The sequence below is a fragment of the Xiphophorus couchianus genome, chromosome 15, assembly GCF_001444195.1.
Source record: "Xiphophorus couchianus chromosome 15, X_couchianus-1.0, whole genome shotgun sequence".
Classification (NCBI taxonomy): Eukaryota; Metazoa; Chordata; class Actinopteri; order Cyprinodontiformes; family Poeciliidae; genus Xiphophorus; species Xiphophorus couchianus.
The window spans coordinates 13,019,395-13,046,419 of NC_040242.1; the positions used below are offsets into that span (position 1 = coordinate 13,019,395).

Consider the following 27,025-nt stretch of genomic DNA (forward strand, 5'->3'; position numbering starts at 1 on the left):
TCCTGTATACAGTACATTAGTGCATCGTGGTGCAAAGTGACACAGTTGGCAGCACTGTTGCACCAAGAAGGTCCTGGGTCAATTCCCAGCGCAGAGTCTGCCCATATGGAGTTTGCATGTTAGAAAGGTGACATTTCTAACTTAAATCTTAGCTTTTTATATCTGCATCTGCAGACCGACAGTGAAAAAAAAAAAACAAGTAGACAGGAATCAAAAAATTAGACATGTTGAAATTTATTTACCCTGGAAATACATAGCCTGTTCAATTTTCTGGATGCTGTTGGTGGTAACTATGATGTCTTTTTATGCTGGTTTCCAGTTTAGTGAAGGAAGGCAAGCGGTAAACCCAGCATATTTCCAAGTGCTGAACATATTTATTCAAATGAGTCTGAAACTGACTTTTATGCCTTTTTGTTTGTGACAGCAAAACCTTTGATGCCATTATTCTGTTGCCATTTTATAGTAGATTCAGTCTTTAAGTCAAAATATTAACCACAAGCAGCTGATGCAGAGTTCATTTCACATTGTTTTCAACTAAAATAATTTAACCTCCAGATGAAGTAAAAATGAAAACAAAAAAGCCCTTTAGTTGATGCCTTACTGTTCATTTAAAGAAGCATTTGAATTATCTTGTGTCTTCTTTTAGATAACCCTTTTTTGTTTAAACTAAAAACCATTCAAATGCTGTTCACCACCCGCGACCCCTGAGCAAACTTAATATGCAAACATATTTTTAGCATAAGAAACTGCTTTTTCTTTTCATTGTTTCCAAGCTGATGTATTTTTGAACCTCGACATAAATTTTTGAATAGAAAAACCTGAAAAAAATAGCTGCTGTAAACTGAATTATATTGAAATACAGAGAGATACATTTTTACTTGTTCATGAAGCTGAATAAAGGAGAAGACCACATCAGTCAGGGATAATAATCAGCTGCAGCTCCTTCGGTGTGAATATCTTAAGCAGAATTGGTCTGATTTCTTATTACTGTATTAACTTTATTAGAAAGGTGCTTGCTGGGTGAAGTTAGTGTTGATCGTGATGGTCGGGTCAAGCAGCCGCCGCAGAGATATGGGAGAACAGGATGGATAAAAATGGTACTCTGACTCAGTGAGTGGCATCTCTTGGAAGAACTGCTCAGTGTCTCTGGCTGCAGGAATGCTGCCGAGCACGATCTGAATGGCTCTTTTTCGTGGAAATGACCTTCATTCTTTGATCTGTGGTGAAGAGAAAATCACAACAAAACAAATGAGACTTTGTCACAAAATGGAAATATCAGCATGCAATCTGAGGTGTACAAGATACAAATAGTTCACATCACCAAAACAGTTCTATCTTACCTCTGTGACGACACCTGCAGCGATGGTGGAGCCAACGTATCTCAACATGAAGCGGCCCAGTTCTTTATAGTCCTTGTATAGCTCTAATGACACTGGCCTCTGGGTCTGAATCTCCACAACCGCATTCATACCCTTACTCAAACACCTGAGCAAGAAACATGAGCAGGAGATTTTCTAACCTATTTGGACATGTAGGTATTTAACATAAAATCTGATAATATGGAAAAAATAACCACATAACTAAAATTGAAGCCTTTGTTTATATAAAACGTAATAAAAACTACGGAGAAGCAAACATTTATTACCACTAAAAATGGCTAACGATCACAACAGGTGTGTTGCACAGAAGGCAACACCAGCAAATAGGGGCTGAAGTGTCAGATAGAATACACCTTTTCGATTCCATCTTTTGTTTAATTAATAAAACTAGATGACATCTAATAAAACAAAGTTCTTTTCCAGAGATGTATGAAAAACTACTAAACATCAATATGGCAACATTTGTTTAAAAGAACTGAATATTTGATATACGTCATATTTTCCTGACTATAAATTTAATTCAATGTTTTATACAAATATCATATTTGAAAATATAGAATTTACTTAATTTAAGAACCAAAAAAATATATACTAATGAATTTTATTAACCAATACAAATTTACCGTGACACACGAACTAACACACACGGTTATGTTGTGGTTTTAAATGTATGAGAAGCGGCATCAAAGTAACTCTCAGTGACTGAAGTTTACATTTATAAATGTAAAAGAAATGCAGTGACACCCTTCCCAGATACTCACTTTGGCTTCTTCTTTAGGACTTCACCACTGCTCTTGTGCAGAACGCTGATTAGTTTCTTAATAGTGGCCGGCTCGCTGACTGTCTGGTAATGCAACAGTACCTGTGCAAAAAACCCCCACAAAAACACATTTTTAAGACGCTTGCACAAACGGTTATCAATCTCTTCCAGAGAGTTTCAACACAATGGAGTCATGTGTTGCTTTACTTAAAAATATAAATAAATAAACAAAAAAGAAGTTTGGAAGTTTGGAAGTCCAGAAGTCGAAATTTTGGATATCTAAGGCAAAGAGGAAAATAATTACAAAGTTATAAAGAAAACACCATACAGTCAACAACTGAACAGACATATTTTGATGAGTGCCATCAACAAAATCACACACATAAAATATGTTGATCAATGTTTCATTTATTCAAAGAATTTCTAAACAGGTGAGTTTTTAGTCTTGATTTAAAGGAATTCAATGTTTCGGCTGTTTTGCAGTTTTCTGGAAGCTTATTCCAGATTTCTGGTGCATAGAAGCTGAATGCTGCTCTTCATAAACGTCAAAATTAACAGATAAATGCTTGAAATTTATCACTTTTTAAAAATTAATTTACAGATATAAAGAAACTTTTCACATTGGGGGTTCACATTTTATCTGTTTTATTAAATCCTCAAACAATTTTTTTTCCCCTCAGAATCTACAAAAAAAAAAAAAAAACACTATAAAAAAACTTTTTTTTATAGTTAACTAACTGTTGACTTTTTCTTATGTTTTTGTAAATGATCAACCTGGAAAAACTTCCAAAAGAAACACTCCTGTTACATCATGTCATAGGAGAAGCACACAATGTCTCTATGAAAAAAAAAACACACACATTCACCAGATTAAGAATAAGCTGTTTTGGGACACTTACTGGAAAGCCTTGTGTGATGGGAACCTCGATATTGAAGAGCAGGATTCTGGCTCTGAATCGAGTACAGACTCGAATCGGCTCCTTGGGATCACAGAACACACAGCCGACACTGTAGGGATGCAGAATAACAAGCAGGCAGAATGCTTTGAGGTAAGAACATACATAAAGATCTGTATGTCACCACACAGTCCCAAAAAGTGATGCTCTGTAGGTAGATTAATCATAAAAATTAAACAACTTTTGTTTATTAAAAATATTCTGCAGGTTTACTTAATCTTGATGATGTCCATTCCAGTGACTGTGAGGCTGACGTGGTCTCCGGCTGCAGCCCAGTCCAGCGCCTCATCGTGAAGAGTGATTCCTGCAGCACAAAGACAGAGCGCAAGTCAGTCAGAGGCCACAGGGTGGCATTGCTTATCATCAGAAACTCAGTTGCAAAACAGACAAATGAACAAAATCGAAGCTCAATAGGTCATGGGAAATTTATTGAATTCCCCCCTTCCAAAAATAAACGTACTTCTAACATATAAGAAATTTTAAAGAGGATTAACTGATACAGATTCTGAGGGAACACGTTTTGGTTAAATAAACAGAGTTCATGAGGAAAAGTTTGACACAGTGGTTACCTTTAACTGTGCAGGTTTCATTGGGAGGCATTGCCAGTATTTTGTCTCCTGTCTGAATAAAACCAGCCTCAATCTTCCCTGTAACACAGAAGCCTGAGCCCTGATCTGTAAATAGATTCACATGTGTAAGGGCGTGTATGTAAAAATATGAAAAGAAAGGGACGTCTGCAACATTTTTAACATGCATAGGTGATTTTTACCTTTGAACACATCTGAGACGCACAGTCTGAAAGGTTTGTCTATTGACCGTTGAGGGGCTTTGAATGCATCTTGAGGGCAAAAACAGCAGACAGAAAAGGAGGAAGTCAAAACCATCAGTAGTAGGAAGAAGACTGGTAAATATTAGGAGAAGTCTGATAACATATGGCACTGAATCATTTTCTGTGGTACCAGACAGAGTCTGGATGGTCAGCACTTTGACAGTCTTTTACTGTCAGTCCTGCACTTTATATTTTATATTTAGATTTATATTCATATTTTATACTGTATTTTATTTTACTCACAACATTGGAACCTCAAACATTGTCCTGAGCCGTATGCAACAAAATTTCGTTCTGTATACACCCTGTGCATGCAAAATGACAACAAAGTCAGTGTAAGTCTAAGTCTAAGGAACAATTGTGCAACTGTGAGATGCGTTGAGGCCATTACCAGGGTACTTATAAGGTAATGGCCTTATTTACAGAACAAAAGCACCTGCTAGATAAAATCCCTCAGGTCAGTTGGCCCATCTCTGGACTCCAAAGGTAGAAATACAAAATGGCCTTTCTCTGGTACTTGCAGAGAAGTCTGATAACATACGGCACTGAATCATTTTCTGTGGTACTAGACAGAGTCTGGATGGTCAGCACTTTGACGGACACAACTCAGTAAACATGCAAGCAAAACTAAAAAAAACCCAAACTTAGTAAATCGCTGAATTTAGCAATGTGCCGGGACTAAACAATAGGCTGGTTTCTGTTTACTCAGTTTGTTAAACTATTCCATATTATAAGGTAAGGAAGGTGCAAACAACATGCAAAAACAAAACAAAAAACTCAAATCTGTTAGCAAATTTGTACTTTGCAATGTTATTTGTCAAAATAGAGATGTATTAAAGTGCCAAACTGCTTTAAAAGCCAGTGACTGTGGATTACCAATTTGCTCCAGCAGGCTGTGTCCGCTGTACCAAGATGTCAGCTCTGATACTGTGCTTCTTGCAGTGAGATTTTCTCCTGAGAGGCCGCTGGTGGGGACAAAGAAAACATCGGACTCCTGGAGAAATAGACAAGTCCGGGATGAAACCAAACAAGGACCGAAAAATACTTTTTCCAGCTCATTGTTTATAGCAGCATTAGAGCAGTAACACTGGGTAACAGGTTTGTTCAAACCCACCTTGAATCCTGCCTGCTTCAGAAAATGGCCAAGTTTTGAGCTGATTTCTTGGAAACGCTCCTGTTGCCAGTTTACCTAGATCAGACACACACAAAGGAAAGAAAACAAGAAGAAAGTTTCCCTGTCAGCAAGGCGGTGAAATCGAAATTTGTCAGCAACATACCAGAGATTATAGGAAACAAAAAGACACAAATGCAGTTTCATAATGCTGCTTTTGCATTGGATAGAAACATGTCAGTATAAAACTGATTGTGCTGAAACTCAGAAAGTATATTCGGTCAACTGTGATTGCAACACTAATGCCAAATTAGATTTTTTGCTACCTTGTGTTTTCTTTCTGCACAAATTTTAAAAAAGAATATACAGTAATTACTATAAAGCCTAAAAATCTAAGCAAAAAAAAATTATCACTTGGGATATTTTAAATAAATAATACTGAAAAACATGCCGTCCTGTGAGCGCAATAGAAATATAGCTCAAATCACTTTTCATACATCTTATTTTAGCTTAAGCAAATATTTGAATATTTATTAATAAAGCCTTAAAACTTATATTGTTTTAATACCAAATACCAATGAATACCAAACTAAAGACATTAAAAGCCCTTTTTGTTTGACATATAAGTATAGTAGAACTGTGATGCACTGCAACAAGTATTTCTTTGGAAGAGAAAAAGCATTTTTTGTTTTGTATAGTTATTGAAATTTTAGCATCCCAAACATCCATCTGTAAATGGATGATAAATCAAGATTAGCCTTACAAGAGCAGATGTCTCACCAGTTTTCACAAACTGTAACAACATAAAAAAATATATAGAACTATTCCATGAACCCGTTCAGATATAGCTGCATTAGAGAAACAGATATTACCTGGTCCATCTTGTTTACAGCGACAGCCAGCTGAGTGACACCCAGCGAACGCACCAGCAGGGCGTGCTCTCTGGTCTGACCCCCTGCTTCAAAGCCTGCCTCGAACTCTCCTCTGCTGGCGTCCACCACGAGCACCGCGACATCAGCCTGGAGGAAGAGACGGCGACGGCCATGAGAAACATAAGAGGCTACAAAATAACAATGTTGTGTTTGGCTTTAACGCCTCAGAGGCTTTAACAGAACAGGTTAAATTACACACAGGTGGATTCTACTCACTAATAATGTCACCTCTAATTGTTTGTAATTGATTTTATTTAGGGGTATCAGACTAAAGACGGCTGAACATAAATGCAGGCTTTGATTTGTAAGAAATTTGGAAAACCCATGTCTCCTTTTCGTTCCACTTCATTACTATGTGACATTGTGGTGGTATTTGATAAAAAAAATTAATAATAATAAAAGAAAATAAAAGAAAAACTCATGTAAAACATCAAGGGAGGTAAATACTTTTTACTCTATCTCTCTCTTTATAAAAAGACAGCACAGATGTGCAATATTAAGTTCAAACCTACAATAAATTCTTATATTTAAGGTAAAGACACCATATTTTGCAGCTGACTTTTTTATTTCTTGATAACATGAAAAGTGCTACACATTTTGCTGCTACATCTCATTCTTTGTGGACGTAGCTTTTGCGCACTCATTTCTTGAGCCATGAGTTGTCATGATGCATTGTGGGACATGCAGTGTGATTGGTGTGACTGCAATCTAAACAACTGGTGGGGTCAATAAAAAAAGACTTGAAATTATCTAATGGGTCAGATCATTAGCAGCAGCAGCTTTATTTATAAAGAGCTTTTATATCAGCCTCGGCTGATCAGAGCCAATAGCATGAGAGCTAAATATGAGAAAAGAAAACATCAAATAGATGTAGAAGAATTAAAAACCTAACAGAAACAAAGTAAAACAGATAAAGTCTATACCAATAAAAGTTGAGTAAAATCAAGTTTCAGTGGGATTGAAGGCCGATGAGTAATAATAAGATGTAGCTTCAGCTTGACATGCCTCCCATAGAGCAATGTTTTGTAAAACTAAACCATTACCTGGCACTGGCAAAAAAAAAACCAACAACCAATTAATATAAGGCATAGTGAAGCTGTTGCTGAATTTTGGTATCCATGTATCAAAGTATTCTGGTGGTTAATGTTGAACAGCTAAAGTTTCCTTTAAACGAAGTCATGGAGAAGGACGATAATCCCAAACTTGTAAGCAAATCTAAACTGAAATGTCTGAAAAATAAATTAATAAGGGTGATTACTCACAGTCTGATTTCTGATGTCAACCCAAATAAAATGCTGTGAACTGACCTCATGAAAACTGTGTACAGACGAGTTCCAAAAAGCACCCCATGAATAAAGGCCACACTGTAGAGAGCTAAAACCACCAGATAATGTTGTGAAAGACTGATAAGATCTTGCAGAAGTTGATTAGTTCAATGTCACTCAGATGGTTCTATAAGCTACTGAATCATGCGGTCGTATTTTCCACACACTTTCTGGATGTAAACACATATCACAGTTAAAATATATGTTCTCAATTAAGTAAATTCAACCCCTGATATTGGCTGCAAAAACTGAAGTTTACCCAAGAATTTATAAACAAACATATAGGATACAATAAATGTCTTCTCAGGCCCACATATCGTAGATGTGATCATGACTAAGGAGTTTGTCTGAAACAGAAACCCCTTACTCACTACAGAAAGAAGCTAAACGTGAGGACAGTCATACAGAAAAAAGAGAAATTACACAAATTCTTTACGAAAAGAGACAGGAGACAAACACACCCATGCCTGCAAAGACACCTGGTGACACAGCAGCAAAAACCACAGAAATGATGCTGACGGGTGTGGCAAGATGTTGGTGCAAGGAGCACAGGGGAGGGGCAGAAAAGATTTGAATCAAGAGGCTTGTTGAGATATGAGAGGAGTTATGAAAAAATTCTCTTGTAAAAAATATCCTAGGTTATTAAGCTAACAGTTAGTGTCCTAAGTAACCCATAAACACCAAAACATTCTAGTAAGATGTTCATGTTAAAAATCACACTAGAAGCAGACATTTATTGTAATGACATATGCATTAGAGCTGCTAATAATCCAAAATTCATCAAAAGTGCTACTAGTAAAATTGACAGAATAATCAAAAAGAGTCTAAACTGCTGTATATGCTAGTCTTCAGAATGTCTGCTATCACTGTCACAAAAAAAAAAAGATTCAATGTTTTTCCCAGTGTTCTCCAGTAACAGCAGTCAGTTAATGACTTCATTTATATGTAGTGTGCAGGCTGCTTAGAGTTTGGCCGGGTGTACCTGTGCAGCGCCTGTGATCATGTTGGGAATGAAGTCTTTGTGTCCCGGAGCGTCCATTAGAGTCACCACCTTTGAGTTTGTCTCAAACTTCGTCATGCCCACATCCATTGTCACCCCTCTGGAGTAAGACGCAAAACAATTCAGAGATATTTCAACCATCTGTTCTTATCAGATTAAAAATAAATACATTTAATTGTGTATCAGGTGTAAAAAGTGCATAAACAAGGAAATCCTGCTATCAGATTGCTGAGTCGTCTAAAACCCTTTTGATGTAGATTTAAAACTAGGCGTGGTTCTCCGATCTACTTCAGATGTTACTGATGAGTACGGATGTATTCCCACCCATGTCACTTTCTGTTTCTGAAAATATTTCGCTTCCGTTTTGCTCTCGTAATAAAAACAGAGATGCCGAGCGAGGACATGCAGCGACTCACAAAAGTATTCATGCCTCTTGAGCTTTTTCTCATTTGGTCAAGTCACAAATGCAAGCTTTATAGTATTTTACTTGCATTTCATACAATAAACCTGGTTTTTAACACGTTTTAGAAATAAAGAAAATTAAAAGTGTGACACGCCGAGGTATTCAAAGTACTCAGCTGCAGAGTCAAAACTTTTAAGAACCAAATTTTCCTCCAGTTACTTCTGCAAGTCTTTTGGGGTGCACATCAATAGACTATTTTTCACAAGTTTTGCTTAGGCTAGAGCTTTATTTGCTGAATGGAGAGAAAGAGCAATGTAATCATCAACTGTAAGTCAGTCACAGGTTCTGAATTAGGCTTAGGTCTGGGGCATCTTTATGGTCACCTGGTCCCCAAGTCTTTTGCAACAACTAAAAGTTTTTCTTACAATCACCCTAATATTTAGCTCTCTCTACAGATTTAGATTTCTTGCAGTGTCACTCAATAATATTGAAATTATTTCTAGACAAAGAAAGCATTGCTTCTCAGATTTTACAAGTAAGAAAATATGGAATCCCATGCATATTTTTCTTTCACTTCACAATAAAGCACTTTAATAACACACCAAATTTCAAGTTTATGCAATCAGTTTTGTGACCAGCGTGACAAAATGCAAAAAGGTTCAGTGTGTATGAATTATTTTGCAACACATTTTATTTTCATATTCTAACTGTTATTACAACATGTTGTCCTTGTAATAATTGTTTTGTTGGGTCTTTTTGATGAACATGGTGACCCTTAGTGTGCTGTGGATCAAAGAGAAGTTAATAGCATGAATAGATGGCAATATTTTTTACAGCACTGAGTCATGTTGGGCCCTATTCACGATCATCAAAACTATCTGTGTGCATCTCAACTTTTTTTGCAGTTTCAACAATCAGACGGTAGCTACCTGTCCCTCTCCTCGCCAGTTTCATCCAGAACCCAGGCATAGGCAAAGGAGGCCTTTCCAGCCTTTTTCGACTCCTGTTCGTACTTGTGCATGGTGCGCTTGTTGACGTTTCCCAGCAGATAAAGCAAGTGGCCCATTAGGGTGCTCTTACCTGCATCCACATGACCTGCAGAGAAGAAAGACAACAAATGAGGCAAGGTAGTTTTGAAACAAAGCTGAGGATGCTGAGTGGATGTAGGGCGGTGAGGACAGATAAAGAAAGGAGGAAGAATGTGCTAATAATGATAAGCTAGGTAGCAGAGGGGAGAAGATAAAACATGGCAAAGAGAAACCACAGGCGGGAGAAGGAAACAGAAGAGTTGTGCAAGTGGAGAGAGGCAGACAGAAATGGGAACAAGGATGGAGGGTGACAGGGGGAGGGGGACCGTGGTAACACGAATGGTTTCATTCTCTATGGGAAACTAGAATCATCTGCACTTCTGAAACTACCAAGTCACTTTTTCTGGTGTAACTGAGAATGAAAAGATGATTGAGCAACTGTGCTGGTCTGAAGTCAACACATCCATGCATACCAAACATGGGCAAAACTAAAACAGTAACACTGATGATAAAGGTGCAACTAATCTTCCTTTATTTTATTGCTCAGCTTCTTGCACAAAAACAACTATATCTGAACTGAAGGACATTTTTTGTAACTCTTGTGCATAAAGATATTTGCTCCAAATTACTTTCCCAAAACAACTGTGCTTTCATCCTACCTATAACTACTAAATTTAACAGAGGTTTGCCCCCTTGTCTCCTCTCCAGCTCTGCCTTGATGTTGATCGCATGCCGCGTCTTTCCGGAGGAGCGTCCTGGTGTAGCAGAGGCAGAGATCTCGTCTCCATTTGACGCTTTGGATGGGGTCTCTGGTCGTTTGGGTGCGGCCTCGGGGACCGGAGTCGCCTTGGTGTTTTCAGGGCTGTCACCTCGCCGTGCTGGGCTGGCGACAACGCCGTTTTCCCCTGAGCTGAGGAGAAAATTTTATGTTTTGTCAGTGTAAAACAATGAATATTATGATCTGAGTCACAAATATGAGATCAAAGCATGTAATAAAAAATAATCTTATTTAATAAGAATATCATTGAAAAGTTCATGTTTAGTAATTCAATTCATAAGATGAGACTCCAGGTATTACATAAAATGTTTCACAGGTTGATTTCTGTTTAGTTCATTTATGGCTTACAGTCACTGAAAACATTAAAACAAAAAAATCCTCAATCACATCTTTCACAATAATGCAAACTACAAAATATCACTACTAAAGAAGTTGTTTGTTCACAGAACACTGCTCTGAGGTAAAATCGCCTTCATAAAGATGAAATGCTGTACAAGTGGATGTACAAGTATCAGGGAAAACAACAGTCTTGACAGTATTGCAAAGCAAAGCTCATTCAAGAGTTTGAAGGAGATTCACAAGGCAAGGACTGTTGCTGAAGTCAGTCCTCCAAGAGCTGGATAGTTTTCATGTCCAACTATCCAGGACATGAAAAATTGTCACATCGCTTTCTAAAGCAAGAATCCAAGAGGTGTGAGGTTCATATTATGGTTTGCCAAAGACATTGATGATTTGGGGAGTGATGTCTTCACCTGGTGTTGACCTCCTGGTTTTTGTCAAGTTCAAAATCAGCTCAGCCATCTGCCATCTGGACATTTGTTTATAAAGATGCTGCTTCCTTTGCCAGCAAGACTTGGTATCTGTTCAAGAAGACACCAGGCCTATCCATTTAGGAAGGCTAAAGCCCAGCTATTCCAAGCTGTGCTTCCATTACACCTTAACAAAGAGACAGGGTGATCACCTCTTTCCACGTGGCATTATTGCATGAATTCATGCAAAGGGAAGCCTAACCATATATTATATAAATATAGTGAGCAATATTAGTTTTACATTTGGAATAGAATTATTGATCTTAACTTTTTGAGAGTAGTCTTCTTTACTAATTTATACCTGTTTGAAAGGGAAAAGGGTTTAGTATACCTGGGAACATCGAAGCCCATAGTCTGCTTCTTGCCAGAGACGGTCATTCTGGCGACTTTGGGAACCACTTCGGAGTCCAGTTTATCGGGAGCTGCATCTCTGCTTTTTGCTACAAGAGTAATGAGCAAACAAAAGCAACCATGATTTACCTGCAACAAAGCATAAAACTGGGAGAAGACTGCAAATGAGAATGGGCTTCAATGCATGCCTCTCACTGTTCACTTTGTCAGTTGAAGTCAGAGAGGAAGCCATTTGTATGGATTCAGAAAACTGCACACTACATGTCATTCATTACCTAGATAATTTAAGTCAGATGTGAAGCCCTGGGGCTAAGACTTGATAAAGCTGATAACTGTACTGGTCACAGTTGCACATAGGCGTGTATGGTAGATATTTGAGAGAAGTGAGAGTGCACAGTGGAACCTGCTGTGCTGTGAATCTCCCATCTATCAGATCGGAAGCTCATATTGTGCAGCAAAGAGACTCGTTGAGGTCATTGCTTTGTCATCCCAGTCCCGAATGGCCACCGGTCCCACTCATATCGACAGGTTTCTGATTCATTCAGACTGGGTTGCATAGCCAAGCCTACTGCACACTGTGTTCATGTGTGTGACATCCTGGCTCAGAAAGGGTTAATTTCAGAAGTGGCCGTTGCCTCCCGTCTCTACGTAAATAGATCAGCGTGACGCAGCATTTCACAGAATGAATCCTTTTGAAAAGGTGTCACCTCAGCAAGTGCAGAAACGGAGGTGAAAGCAGTTTTTTTTTTTACTCACTACTGATTAAAAGACAACTCTAGTCAGTTAGTTTCTATTTTAAAAAGCAGCCAGAGAATATATCTCTTCTTTTATATTTTTTCAGTAAAGCCGTCAACGGTAAAGAAGCAGCCTTTAGCTACGACTTCTTATTTTATTCATACTGTAGATTTAATTAAACACATACATCAGTTCTTAAAAAAATACCCCTAGGGAAAATAACAGGAGTGATTCAACAGAATATTAATTGACTTTCTCTAACCAAGTAGTCTCTGAATGACTTGTCCTGAATTTAAGAAAAAGTCCCTTTCTTTCTGAAAGATAGATATGCAACTCACTGCACTCTGATGAGGACTTTTTTCCCCTTCATAAAGAAGGAGCACATCTATGGTGACAAACTGAACCTCATCAGTATGTTAAAAAAAAAGTAATTATTGTGAGCACAAATGGATTAAGAAGTTATTTTATTTTAAATTATTTTAAATAACACTTAAGGATGTCTGTCACTACATCTCATGTTTCATCTCCCCTCAAATGTGTAACATGACACAGAAAAGAGTTCACTGGGGAATTTCACTACTTCCTGCAGCTGGGTTTTTTTTTCTTGTCCATACAAACTAAAACTTCAGATGTTTCCATAACCTCCAATAAAAAGAACAGTAGCGAGTTCACACGTACAGACCTGTGAAAAGTTTTTGTCTAATTTTAGATCAAACTAATCAAGAAAAATTTTAAGAAAAACTGAGAGAACACAAAACTTACTAAATACTGTAGCTGTATATGTAGAGTTTGTTCTGAGTTAATCTGGGGCCCCCTGCATGTGTCATCGATACGCTCTTAAGTAAATTTGGTAGACTGGCCACTCCTGGGAAGGTTCTCCAGTCTTCCATGTTTTCTCCCTGTGGTTTGGTGGGGTTCCAAAGCCTCAAATATTGTTTTGTAACCCTTGTCAATGACTTTGACTCTCATACCTTATTGATTTTCTTTAGCTAAAACCACAATGTGCTGCCACATAGAATCTGTTAGCCTTCTTCTTTTTGTCAGTCAGATTTTATTTAAGCGACTTTAAGTGACATTAAAATTTGTTTGGATTTTCTGAAACATACATGCATGACAAAATCTGTTAGAGGGCAAATACATTTTTACAGCATTATATTTGAAAAATATTGAAAACTATCTGAGGAACAAAGTAATATGAATTAACAGCTAAAAAAGTTCTCTTTGACAGACTTTAATTTAACATTCTTTCTGATCCGTCTGATGCCATGCTATCGTCACCAGGATCTTAAGAAATGAGCAACCTTCTCCACGACCAACGAACATTTTGATCTGTGAAAACGTGATAATACTTTAGCAAACAATGGAGCACTAAGTTGGTTTTTTGGGGGGTTTTTTTCAGCAGCTTGCCTAAGGGCAACATTAACTGCTCAGTAGCTTAAAAGAAAAAAAAAAAAAACGCTCGTATACACGTCCAACCTTTGACGCTTGGAGCAGGATCTCTTTTCACTGTTTGGACTGTGAAGTAGACATTTGGCATGCTCCCATCCAGGATTTCTTTAGAAAAGGGGACCCTTGCAGTGAGTCATCTGCACACTTGGCCTGAGGGCCAAACTTTGAGCAGCATAAAAGGAGTCCGCCCAGGATATGCAAACACTGAGCATCCCTTCCCCCCTCAAATAAACACTAAAGTGTAGATAAAAGTTACAAGAGGCATTAGTAAATTGGTGAGAAAATGTGTAGACACGAAGCTACAGATGCAAAATATGGAAGGAGGGATAGATATGGTGAAAGATATAAAAACAAGAAATTAACAATATCCTACACTGTATGTTTATCTGCATGTAATCTTTGGAGTTGGTTGTGAAGTTCATTCTAATACTAAAATCAACTCTATGATGTTCTTAAATTCAATATTTGAACATCTTAATTTTCTTAAGTTTACTTTCAACTGTATTTTTGTCTTAATAGAAAGATAGGAGAAAGGAGAATTCAAAAGATGGACTGGGCTTACCACTGGAGGCCGCTAAAGACTTTGTAAGACAGGAACTGGTGAAATATGAGTCTTTTCAAAACGGGGAAATGTGTGGGGGGAAAAGGGAAAATACCCAAATCAATACTTGAATGTTTGCACCAACACTACATAAGTAAACTATTTGTTACAGATAACATAGTTGAAACAAGATATTCACATTCACTACATAAGAAAAGCTTATTTTCTTATTTTCTAACCCTTCAATCAGACTAAAACTTTATTGCTGCACAGCAGCTATGATTATCCACAATGTCTGTACTTTCGGTCATTTTTATTCGCTTTTTTCAAAGTCCGAAATACACTAAGATCCCTATGCCTAGCCACAGTTTGCAAAAGCCCAGATGATTATATCATAGTTTTATAAGATTAATTAAAGAGGTGTAGAAGCACAAGTGTGGATGTGTTTTCAGGCAACACCCCAAGAATACCAGATCCTGGTGTGACATTGTGGAAAAAAAAAAAAAAGTCAGAAATGTAAACCTCAACAACTTCAATTTATATTTGATACAATTTACCAGATACCTGAACGTGCCACATTGATCTGTTCAAACAATTATAAACAAGTATAAACACCACCGGAATATCCAGGCAGTATGCAGATTAGAGGAACACCGGTTCCATTCCCCAGAGATGAATGTGTTTCAATGCAAAATGTGGGCATCAATTACAGAACAAAAGACCTGGTCAAGGTACAGACTGAACCTGGTAAAGGTCGTTGTCCAGAGTAAAATGACCTACTGTATATGGACATGTGTTGAAAGGCAACTCAGCGTTGATGAAGCCAGAACTCAAAAAGCAACATGAAATGACAGATTAGTTCGTGGAAGATGTCTGATAGGAACTAAGCTTTAAGAGTTTTACAATAATAATTTTTCCATTTGGAAGAAGAAGAGAAAACTTGCAACCATGAGAACACCAAGAACTAATGGCATCATAAGGAAAGAACCTCATTTTGAAATATTGAAGCAACATCTAAACATACCAGCCAGGTAAGCTTGCATGGGTGCAAATTAGGTTTCCAAATGAACATTTAGCACACTATCACATTGTAAATGAAATGGATTAAGGACAACAAAGTCAATGATTGGGAGTGGCAATCACAAAGCCCTGATCTCAGTCCCTTATGTGGGCAGAGCTGAAAAGGCATGTGCCAGCAAGGCAGTCTATAAACCGGACTCAGTTGTGCAAGTTCTTTCTGGAGGTATGGGCAAAAATTCCAGCAAGATGTTGTGAGAAGCTTAAGATAGGACACTCAAAAAAACTTGACCAAAGTCAGAGCATATTAAGGCAATGCTATCAAATACTCAAGGAGTGCATGTAAACTTAGGCACCTTAAGAAATGTATTAAAAGTTCTCTAAAACTCTAAAATATGTACTCAAATCATTTTTGCCATTTAGCAAAATTATATATTTTTGATCATCTCGACCGAGAGAGTGAGGGGAACAAAAAAGGTTATGTGCCTTTTTATAAAGTCCATGTAAATATCTGGTTTCAGTTGTACAGTAATGAAATTAATCTAATTCCTTGCTTGCTTTGTTGACATTGATCTACTTCTTGAAGCAAAGATATTAGAGAACCAGTCACATCGCCTGGGAATTTAATTTCATTCATACTGAAATACTGAAGGCATGAATGAAAATGATTGCTAAGGAAATGAGACTGGTACCTGAAGAAATAGCTTTGAGAGGGCCTATGTGACCCCATTTTCAAAATGAGTCACCCAAAAGACATCACCATCTGTGAACTTGTCAGGAGTTATCTTAACATCCCCTTCTCCCACCTACTCAACACACACTCATCTTTGAGTCATAACAACTTCTTTAAAACTCACGCTTATTGTTTTTAAATGTGTAAATAAAACTTAAATGAAAGTGCTGTTCCAAAACAGCACTTTCACATACAATGTCCCCACCCCAACATGTACAATGTCAAGGCAAAATTTTATTTATATTTACAAATAACACAAACTGCTTTGAGAACCAACACTGACCAACATATTTAAACCAACACATAGAATCCTTCTTCCATAAAATATAAAAGATTCACGGACAGTTTATTTACAAAGATGACACTTTCCATATTTTCATCCTTTCAAACTCCTCTCCTAACATCTGCCTTACTCCTAAACTGAATTTAGACGCTCCATTTTAAACAACCAGAAGAAGAACTGATAAACTCTTTACAATTTTAATCAGAATTTCTGGTATCAAGTCTGAGTTTATAAACAGCACAAAAGAGTTATCCACTGTGTTCCAAGCGCGATTCATAAAAACTAAATGGCAATGTTTAAACACAGCACAGTTATAAACCGCTTTTGTTATTGCATTGCTTATCCAACATTTTATTCATAAAAGGTCAGCGTTTTCACAGTAAATTAAGCAACCAATAGGAAAAACTAGTGACACATTATACTTGGAAATAACACCACTTGGGCATACCGTGGTGGCTTAGAGGATAGCGTGACCCATGTTTGGAGGCCTTGAGTCCTCGACGCTGCTGTTGTGGGTTCGACCTGACGATATTTGCCGCATGTCTTCCCCCCTCTCCTTTCCCCTTTCCTGTCAGCCTACTTTCATATAAGGGACACTAGAGCCCACAAACGACCCCCTGGACGGGGTAAAAAAAGAAATAACACCTGTTGAAGGTGGAATTCCACACTGGAAAGTCAGATGTTTCCAACCGAGTTCAACCCTTCTTGTATCTGTTCCCACTTTTATGTCAACGAGGACGCAACACGACTCCAGAGATTTAAACTACAGGCCAAAAATATTTTAACTGAGAAGAAAAAAAATCCACTTTTAATGAGTCTTCGAAACTATTGCTTTGGCACCAATGCTTAGATGCAAGGCAAGCACTGACCCAGCATTGGCACCCTTCTTTTCAGAAAACTCCTCAATAGGCAAGATACTTACTTACTTAGAATAAGGCTGTTGAATTCATTTATCTTACATACTCTCTGTATGACAATGAGAAGTTTCAGAAAGTTTTTAGCGCCAACAAATCTCTGTTGTGTAACAGGTCGGCTTGACATTACTGATAGTGTTGGTTAAATCCTCATTAAATCCTCACATGCTTAAATATCTACCAGTTTAATTTGGCATAGTTGTAAGAAGTTAACCAAATTAACTGTTACTGTTACTTTGTATTAATCATTTCACTTTAGGCAGTCTTTAAAGTTGTATACATTATAATTGTAAAAATCCATCGCTTTATTTCTTACAAAAATGCAAGTCTAGAAGAGTAAAGATGAAAGTGCTGATTAGTTAACATGATGCAGTTACTGCTCATAACTCTGAAATGTATCACTAGTATAATTTATTCTTTCAAAAATGCCAACTAAGGACAGCAAGACAAAATAAAACTGCCAAACAACAAGTAGTTAGGTCTTCATTTTGCATAACTGAGTTGGTTAAGCTGCATTAAAATAGTTGGACAAATCTAACCACAATCTCATATTTTCCATATAGTTTGCATCACCATGCTTATTTTCCACTATGATGATTTAAACTGCTCTTTTCACAGTTCTCATATACTAGCATTTTATTTGTGATTTAAACAGTGGCATAAATTATGAATTGAGCTGGAAAGCTGAATATCTCTGCACATCCGTGAGACTTTTTTGATCTAAAAACAGCAACACAAAAAAAAACATAAAAGGTGTCTTACTAAAGCCTCTAACCTAGAACTACCAGCAGCATGAATTGAACAGAAAAAGACATCTAATATTTTGTCAAAAATGGCTGTGAAAGCTCTTACTGCATAAAATTACTCCTTACACATTGACCCTAGATTATTTTCTGACAATAAATAAGATTTTTGAAGACTATTGGTATTCAAGCATCTCTTTTTCCATACAAGCCAAAGCCCATGTTTCCCTCTTAGTCAATTTGTTCTTTTGCATCATGCACCACAATAAAGTAGCAGCACTGCTGACATGTAAGCAAAAGTGCACCTGCATTCCTTTGACCATTTGCTGAGAGTAAAAATGGTATTTTCCAGTGTTGGCACCACTTCACAAACAATGTTTGTGCAACAGATACGCCTTGCAGAGATGCAGAGCCTGTAAAGACGCTAAATGATTTGATCTGCCATAGCCTTTGTCAAAGCTGTGAAAGTCGAGAGACATGATCAGATTTTCCTACGTAGGTGGTGTAAAAAAGACACGCACACACATAAAGCAGGCTGATCGGCTGCTGTGCGGAGCCGACATGCACTTGGGCTGACATTTTCTCCAAGACTGTAGCTTCCTGCTAAAACCCACACACTGACTTGCCTTCAGACAAAAGGACAGAGCACTTGCTGGACACACCCACTTATTAATCAGATTCTTGCTCATTTCTAGATTACCGACAATAAAAATGGTAAAACAGACCCATCATTACTCACAAAACAGACTTTATCTACCATCAAAATGACTTCTTTCCAAATCTTGACCCCTCTCCCATGGTTACAATGTTCTATGTAAAAAAAAAATAGATCCTGTTTGACAAGTCATTTTTGCACCCATCTACACTTGAAAGTGTTTATTTTTTCCCTTAGTCACACTAGTCTCAGACTGACACCCTGAAGGTTGATTACACTCAGATTACTTCTCATTCAAAAAAATAAAAAGTACACACGCTAAAGTACACCTGATCTTCTTTACCCAAATACAGTTTTCTTGGTGCAAGAAAAGTTTGACATTAGCCTCTATCTTCATAGCAGACCAAAGAACAAGGGAGATGGGGAAAAAAGTGGATAAAATTGAAACAGTGTTAGATTCACAGTCTGAAAAAGAAAAAGTATGGCACAACAGCAAACCTACAAAGTCATGGCCGTCCACCAAAACTGACCGGAAAGGCAAAGAATGTGTTTACTGGAGAAGAAGCTAAGAGGCTGATCACAACTAAAAGGCGCTTTGGAGAAATACTGCCTAGGTTGGAGAATTTGTTGAAACCATAAAGGTTAGTCATGTTCTCGAGAAATCCGGACTATTATGGAAGAATATGTGCCAACATGTTTGGCAAAAGATGATCTCTTGAGTCGAGACAAAAAAACAACTTTTTTGTCCCTAAATGTCATGTATAGTATACTTCACATCATTCTAAACACACCAACCCTGCAGTGCTACATTGCAGTACCATTATGCTGCATGAATGCTTTCTTTCAACAGAGACAGGAAAGTTGATGGGAAGATGGATGAAGTTAAACACAGGTCAATCCTGGAAGAAAACCTAAATCCAATTACAAATGTATGGCAAATCATAGAAAATCTGGAGGGTTGAGTGCAAATGCATGCCACACTTTGCAGTCTTTGTCTTTAAAAACCTTGCAGTTAACAATATTTACCACTTTGTGTTGATTTGTCAAATACAATTCCAACAGAATACACTGAAGTTTATAATTGTGACAATATGCATTTCTGAAGAGTGAAAGTAAAACTTCTGCAAACTCTTGTGTTAGTGCATTATGTTTATGTTAGTTGTCTTTTGTCTCGTTTCAACTAAGCGGTGCAGCATGTTTCTGTACACTATTTTGTTTATTTCCATTATTAAAAGCGGCCCATACAGCCGACCACTTCCGCACCATTTCTGGGCCCATCTTCAGTCAAGGGCTGAAGATGGTTATGTTGGAGCTAACACAATCCATTGATTGGGGGACAGAAAAATGTCGCTGCTTGGAACAAACATCATGTTTGTCACCACACTAGAATGACGCCACTTTAATCTTGCCTACCCAGTGACAGTCTACTGGTGATGGAAACACTTTCCTGGATACACTGGCCCATGAAATAGAACACTAAACCACACTGCTAAGTGGAAACAATGTCCTTTGTGTTCAGTCTCAAAAATGTGGTGTTTGACCTAACCTGAAGAAAGAAAAAAACATTAAGCGTAGCAAAAATATAAACCCTAATGCAAATAATTTTTAGCGTTTTGCCTATTTTGGCCAGCAATTACCATTTTTTCACAGAAGATACAGATGTAGATTTTGATTCATAATAAGAAACAGTTTTTTTTTTTGGGCATGTACAAAAATATATGTTTTGGCATACTCCAAACTGCAAATACAGAAAGATGTGTGTTAGGCATGAACAAAACTGCAAAACATGTCTAGGTAGGTATGTTTAGGCAACAATTCTTAATCTTTATTTCAAAATTGGCATAGTTAATCAAGCTGTAAATGAGAGAACACCCAGTGCACATCGCAGTAATTGTCTTTAAAAGGCATCAGTTTTGCTTGAAAGTGTCTACATTCCAAATGAAATCCGTCTTTCAAACTAAACACTTAAAAGCATTCACTTGTCTGTTCCGATATCTGTATGCACGTGTGCTTGAGTGTCTGCGTTCTTGTTTGCTCATGGGAAAATCTCCAGGTGTCCCCTAAACCAAAAAGTCAACCTCATGATCTCGAACGCAGGCAGCAGTAAACCAGAACAATGGTTAACTGATCCATATTCCAATCGCTGCAGCACACCTGCAAACAAAGCCGGCCCCTTCTTTCCCCTTTTCAGAGTTTACGCAGGCTAGAAAAAGGGTTTGTAGCAGAAGAGAAGTGCTTTAGTTTTCACTTGCAAGGATCAAACTCGTTGCAGTCCTACAAAAATTTAAAAGCCATATGTCGCCAAAAAGTACAAAAGTAAGATTCAGCTTTTAAAACACTGAAGAACAAAGGCTGCCATAGAAGTACTGAAACACGACTAAAAAGTCTCTTAAAAGATGTGGCTACACAAACTTCATGAACAAAAAAAGTCCCATCAAGCTGCCACCGTTTTTAAATTTAGTTAGCATTTTTGATCTGTATGTTAATATAATAATATTAAAAAAAAATACATAGTACAATTTTAACAGTTTTGTCTGTTCAAATTAAGTTTTCCATCCGTTTGGTCCCAAAGGTGAAACTCTAGCTGCTATGCTTATGATGCAACATTTTAAAAAAGTTCACAAGTGCTAAATTTCTTCTTTAAGTACTTTTTTGTCTACCTAAAAAAAGATGAGTATGGTTCACCATTAAAAATAGGCTAATTTAGCACCAACTCAAGTCTTTCCATGAGTCTACCGTGTGAAAGCTTTGCTTTGATTAGCTCGAACGATATCATCAGGTGAAGGAGAATCAAAACGGAAAGGTACAATAGGAAAAAGTGGGGGGTAATGCTCTTTGGATTTGTTTTGTGGTTTGAGAAGGAAGGACTGATTAGCACTTTTTGTCTTCTGGCCTTGTATTTTTCCTTTCAATAGCTTTCTCCTCCTCCTCTTTTGCCTGTGACTCTGAAACGACAAAGCGATCGCAAATACTGAAGGTTTTGCAAAAACAGACAAATCTTGCCCCAAGCCAAAAGTTGGAGTTGGAGACGATGGTGAGGAGAAGTCGCTGTCGAGGTGATGAGGGCCCATTCTGTTGGCCTGCTCCATGAGTCTGCTCAAATCGATAGCTTGTCCTGGCTTAGACGGGCTGCAGACCTGCTGGGGTGGTTTGTGGTCAGGCTTGCGCTCAGTTCCACCCTCCTTAGTACTTTGTGCCAACACATCAGCCCTCTCTGGTTTTGCTGGTGACACAAGGGAGCTGAGGGTGCCTAGCGACCCATTTGAGGTGGTTGAGGTTTCGCCTTTATGTTCAGATACTAAACGTGACAAAGAAAGCAGCTCCGAGAGGCCAGGTGCTTGTTTCAGTGCATTTGCTCGAGATTCAGTGCCGGCGGCCAAAAAAGAGGCAGAGGCACAGTTGGTTTCATGCTGCTGGGCTAGATCTGACAGTGTGACAGTACCACCCAGACAAAATGGGGAAGAGTGTGTGTTCAGTGATCTTTCAGTGCTTTGAGATTCAGAGTGAATCCCTCTTTTCTGATGCTGAAAAGCTAGGTCAGACAAGGAGGGTGCAGAATTCCCCTGGTTAGCAGGGGTGAGCAGTGAGCTTTGCAAAGTTGGACTGCGGTTCGAGTGTTCTTGGATTAAATCAGCCAAAGATGGGCCTCCTTTAGGATCTACAACTGAGAGCGGACTATATTTCCTGACAGAACTGAGGCTTCCGAACCCAAGAGGAGGGGCCAAAGTGGAGCTTGCTGTAGACATGTTTGGACTGTTGAGTGACAGATTACCGAGTGAGACAGAAAGGATGGAGGGAGTTGGTGTTTGTGGTGTTGAAGTCATTTGTAAAGATGCCAGCGTTCCAAGTGAAAAACCACTCCTGTTAGACGCAGTTGTCAGTTGGGAATTAGATGCTGATGTTAAAGTGCTCAAGGAGGAAACAGCCACCCCTCGCCCTGTATCACTCACTCCTGTTTTACTCTTCTGCTCATGCTCAGACATGAGCTGAGCCAAACTGGTACCACAGCTGATGCCTAAATGAGAACTTTCAGGGTGAATGTTTTCCTTGACAGAGTTGCTTTTCACCGGGTCAGGTTTATGTTGCAATAAGATGTTCTGCATATTGATTTCACTTGGTTGTGTAGCTTTGTGTGCCTTGGGTGTGTTGTCTGTGTGAAACAAGCAGGCTCCTTACCTTACAAAAGCCAAGTTGAGAAAGGACAAGAGGGATCACAAAGCAGAAGGCATCAACGAGGAGGAGGGAAACAGGAAGAAGGCAATTCATTAATCAATTGCGTGATTTAAATGTATCATCACCTAAAAACATTAAAACAACAATTGTCTGAAATATTTTTCCATGCATCGGAAAAAACTTTAGCCTCTGAAATATCAAAACAAGAAAGATATTAATTCACCTTCATGTACAGTATTTAATAATATAATTGATGAGAAAGGAAAATCCTTTAGTTGCACATAAAAATCTTAACCTGCTGCAGCAACATATGAATTAGAGACATAAGAGATTGACTGGTGGCAAGAAACTGGTGATTTTCAGCTTTACTACAGACACTAAAATTTGGTCTTCAGTACAATATACTCATTTCAGAAAGTGAAACTCATATCTTACTCCACACAAAGAGAATATTTTCATGCTTTCCTCTGCTGAGAAGTTTTATATAAATGCTGATTTCATTTGCCATCTGCCCAAACTGCCGAAACCAAAAGCTCCCTCAATGACCAATGTGTTACTGTGCTTAACTGGCCAGCAAATCGACCTGACTGGAACAAACTACAGAGTACTATCAAAAGGAAGATGAGAGACCAGACTCAATAATGTACATGACCTGAAGGCTGCCATCAAAGCAACCTGGGCTTCCTACACAGAACCACAGGTTGATTGCCTCCATGCAGTAATTCATACAAAACGAGCCCCAACCAAGTACTGAGTGGACAGAAATTAATGTAATTTTAAGGAGCTAAGCTTTTTGTTTATAACATCCTTTTTTATTTATATTATGTAATATTATACATTTCTGAGACACTGAATTTTGGGCTTTCATTATGTATAATGAATATCACTTTCTGAAATTAGTTGAACTTTTCCACAATATTCACATTTTTGGAGCTGAACTAAATGAATGCATTATAATTAATCGCTACCAGGTCACACTAAGCATAGTCCTTAGTCTGAAAGAAGTAATATTAGAAATGAATACACTTTGCAATTTTCAGAAGACATGTGAAGACAAATGAAACACATTAGCTGTAAGCAGCTAGAGATTATTCAGACTGCAAAAACCGACAGCCAACTTAGACAGGTGCTGATCATTTCAATCTTTTAATATTTTTAACAACTATTGGGTATGATGAATATGCCAAGGGACATAAATTCATATCTGACCTGAGGGATGTTTTGACAGATTAACAATGGGGTGACGTCAGAACCCACCAAACAGGCCAGTCAAGTTGCTCTGTTTTTATTCCTCTGAGCTCTCTAGTAGCTGTCTTCCATCTAGCACACTGGATTTGGAAGCACTGACAGCTTTTCAAAAATACTAGATTTATTGTGAGGATCTGATGTGGCTGCAGTTTGTAATGTTAAGCAATGAGTACTAATCACCAACATAAGATGCTAATGAGTTTAATATGTCAACTTCAAATAATTTTGTGTTTGTAACAGTCATATTTTGAACACAGAATTTCAGATTTTGATCCAGTACCGGCGTACCTTTCTCAGCAACGGCCTCCTGCTTGGTTCTCTGTGGAAGAGGCGTCTGCTCTTGTGCAACTCGGCCCACTGACGGCATGTCTTCTGCTGCACTTCTGGTAACCGGTGCTGTTTTACTGTCTTCAGACAGCACTGCATCCAGAGCCCTCTGTGGATCAAATCCGTGTTTCATGGCAGCCTGGGTCAGGACGGAGTCTGGCACTGCATCTCCCAGTACTGCTCGCATGTGGTCCAGACAGGAGAACAGCTTCGCTAAGAAATGAAGGAGACAAGACAAATGTAACAGTAAAAAAATAACAGTATAAAAATTATGACAATATAATTAACTTATGTCAGCCATAGCTGGCTGCAGTTTTATTTTTTATGAATACCTTGATTAAGAGGGTCAAGGTTGAAGTCAACACAAGGGGACATGGGAACATCCTCATCTTCATATTCTTCCTCCTCCAGAGGCTCCTCTTTAGGTGCTTGAAGCTCTCGGCGTGAATAGATGAACTGATTGGCTAAATAAACAAAAATACCTTCACTTAAAGGCTGATAACAAGCCTATCTCACAGTACACGACAATCAATCATCAATGATTCAATGGAAATCTCTCTCCACTGTTGTCATAAATTGGACATACTGTGAACTGGACTTGTTTTATAAAAAGCCTTCAGGTGGCATTTTTATACTGAATTGAATATATATATTAGCAGCTCTTCAAACAGTCAAAAAATTAAAACTGTAAAATATGAAACAAACCATGCAAACAATGTCATTACTTTCTTTGCTTTATATTTGAAACATCAAAATAAGAAACCTGAAAGTACAAGGTGCAAGTCAGAAAACAGTGAAACTTGATAAAAGGTGACAAAGAAAAAGTAGAATGTTTGGAAAGCCCCTGCAGTGAGTCACAAGCAGCTTAGATCCATCACTTTCATTAAGATAACTCTTTTTTGTTTTTTTTTTAGTAGCTAAGTGTGCTATCGCTGTAAATAGGCTCACTGCAAGACTGCAACCCCAGCACCTGGCCCGGCTTGTTCTAAGTGTTGAACTCCCAGAGCACAATGACAAAAATGAATATTCTGTGCCACATGTTTGCATAAAACTGTTAACAATTCAACTGAAGTGTGTTCTACATTTGTCATATCTTTTACCGCTGAACATTTGTTTCAAAAAATTCACAACTAAATTTTTTGCAACTACTTGCAACTAAAGTATGATTGACAATGAAGCAGAATTTAATTTTTGAATTTCCAAAGTAACTTACACTGAAATTCATTGGCAAATCAATGTCATGAGTAATTTAAACAGTGATTGTTAGCACACTCAGTTGTGTTCTCTCACTTGCTCAATATGAATAGATGTCTCAAAATCAAAACGCCAAAGAAACGTCATTATTATTATTACTAGTGTTTTAGCAGATAGAATAGACATTGATTATCTGTTTAAAATACAAGTGAAATGATCATGTTTTCATGTTTTATTTTAAATCTTTGTGTACATATGGTCCTTTTAAAATGTAGCATTTTTATACTCACGTTTATTACACTAAGAGAATCCTACCAGTCTATGATAACTTTACAACTAGTAATCTTTAAAATATCTTGCCGGAATAATATATTTCTGAAAGTCTTCTTGTCTTGAAAGTGGCAAGCGGTTTTTGTTGGGGGGGCGGGGGGGGGGTTCTACATAGCTCATTGCTTCTACATGTGAGTAGATGATGTGGCTTATACAAATATTGCTTATAAAATCCCCCTGATTATTTAAAACCAACCTGTTGCTGGTGAAATGCAGTAGTCATCCTCCACAGACTGTCCATACATGTCGTCATCTTCAAAGTCTAGATACATAAAACAAAAATACAGTTAAAAAAATTGTTTTGTTTTTCTATGATTTAAATTTTGCTTCGCAATATACTTGTTTATCGACAAAAGCTGTTATCTTTTCTGACAGCTGTGACTGATTTGTCAGCAGTTCTTAAACATCCTCAACATTCTGTAGCCTAGGATTATGGATGTTTACTTTTATCAACAATAATATCCACATATTGGTTTCAGCCAATATATTCAGAAGATTTCTAACCAAAAAGACGAATCTACACAACAATAAATAAGCGAATCCAGGCGTCTCTGACAAAATATTTAATAGTTAGCAGCTGCTAGCATCTTCTGCAGTGTTATCATTTGCTAAGTCCTCATGATAGCAGGTTTTATGATACAATAGTTTTAAACCATCTTTATAATTTGGTGGAAAAACATAATATAAATGAGCTGCATTTCCTACCAGGTGACACGACAGCAACATTATTTTGCCAGCTGCATAAGCTAGTGTTAGCTGTTAGCAACGCAATTGTAAACAACAGTAAAGTTTAGCTTAGCGGCTAGCATGTTTAGCATGACGAGGCCAGGCTTTTAGCTTAAAATATAAACCATTTCTGTGTGAAAGGTCCCTACCTTCATCGTAGTTGTAACCTCGAACATTTCTGTGGCGAGACATTTTGCATGTGAGTCCCCCCTATGTGTCCCGGAGTGAAAGTTATTCAGCGCGAAGACATGTGCATCACCTCACCGACAGCCATTGGAGGTCGTTTCACTGAAGCA

The 27,025-nt window shown here is 37.9% G+C and overlaps 1 protein-coding gene across 4 annotated transcripts; it reads right to left on the reverse strand.

Moving 5' to 3' along the window:
• Positions 1-210: 210 nt before the first annotated feature.
• On the reverse strand, positions 211-27,025 carry hbs1l (HBS1-like translational GTPase). 4 transcript variants are annotated; one of them, XM_028040004.1, is made up of 19 exons: positions 26,879-27,025; positions 26,200-26,265; positions 24,812-24,943; positions 24,441-24,692; positions 22,504-22,902; positions 11,642-11,750; positions 10,383-10,633; positions 9,625-9,790; positions 8,275-8,392; positions 5,908-6,054; positions 5,039-5,113; positions 4,801-4,918; positions 3,865-3,933; positions 3,665-3,769; positions 3,309-3,399; positions 3,039-3,147; positions 2,141-2,241; positions 1,341-1,485; positions 211-1,217 (listed from the first exon to the last, which is right to left on the reverse strand). In XM_028040004.1, exons 1-19 carry the CDS (start codon positions 26,919-26,921, stop codon positions 1,206-1,208), a joined length of 2,508 nt encoding a protein of 835 aa, XP_027895805.1. In that variant the 5' UTR covers positions 26,922-27,025; the 3' UTR covers positions 211-1,205. The 4 variants fall into 4 exon arrangements, with proteins under 4 accessions (XP_027895805.1, XP_027895808.1, XP_027895806.1 ...); XM_028040007.1 differs by lacking the exon at positions 22,504-22,902; XM_028040005.1 differs by lacking the exon at positions 211-1,217 and having other exon boundaries at positions 1,332-1,485.

What these genes read in the sequence shown, in the direction of transcription:
- hbs1l (XM_028040004.1), bottom strand. Translation starts at nt 26,921, where the DNA reads ATGTCTCGCCACAGAAATGTTCGAGGTTACAACTACGATGAAG. An exon ending in TGAAGCAGGCAGGATTCAAG is followed by an intron (nt 4,919 to 5,038) that starts GTGGGTTTGAAC and finishes CTATTTCTCCAG; the next exon opens with GAGTCCGATGTTTTCTTTGT. An exon ending in CCATCACACAAGGCTTTCCA is followed by an intron (nt 2,242 to 3,038) that starts GTAAGTGTCCCA and finishes TTTTTTGCACAG; the next exon opens with GTACTGTTGCATTACCAGAC.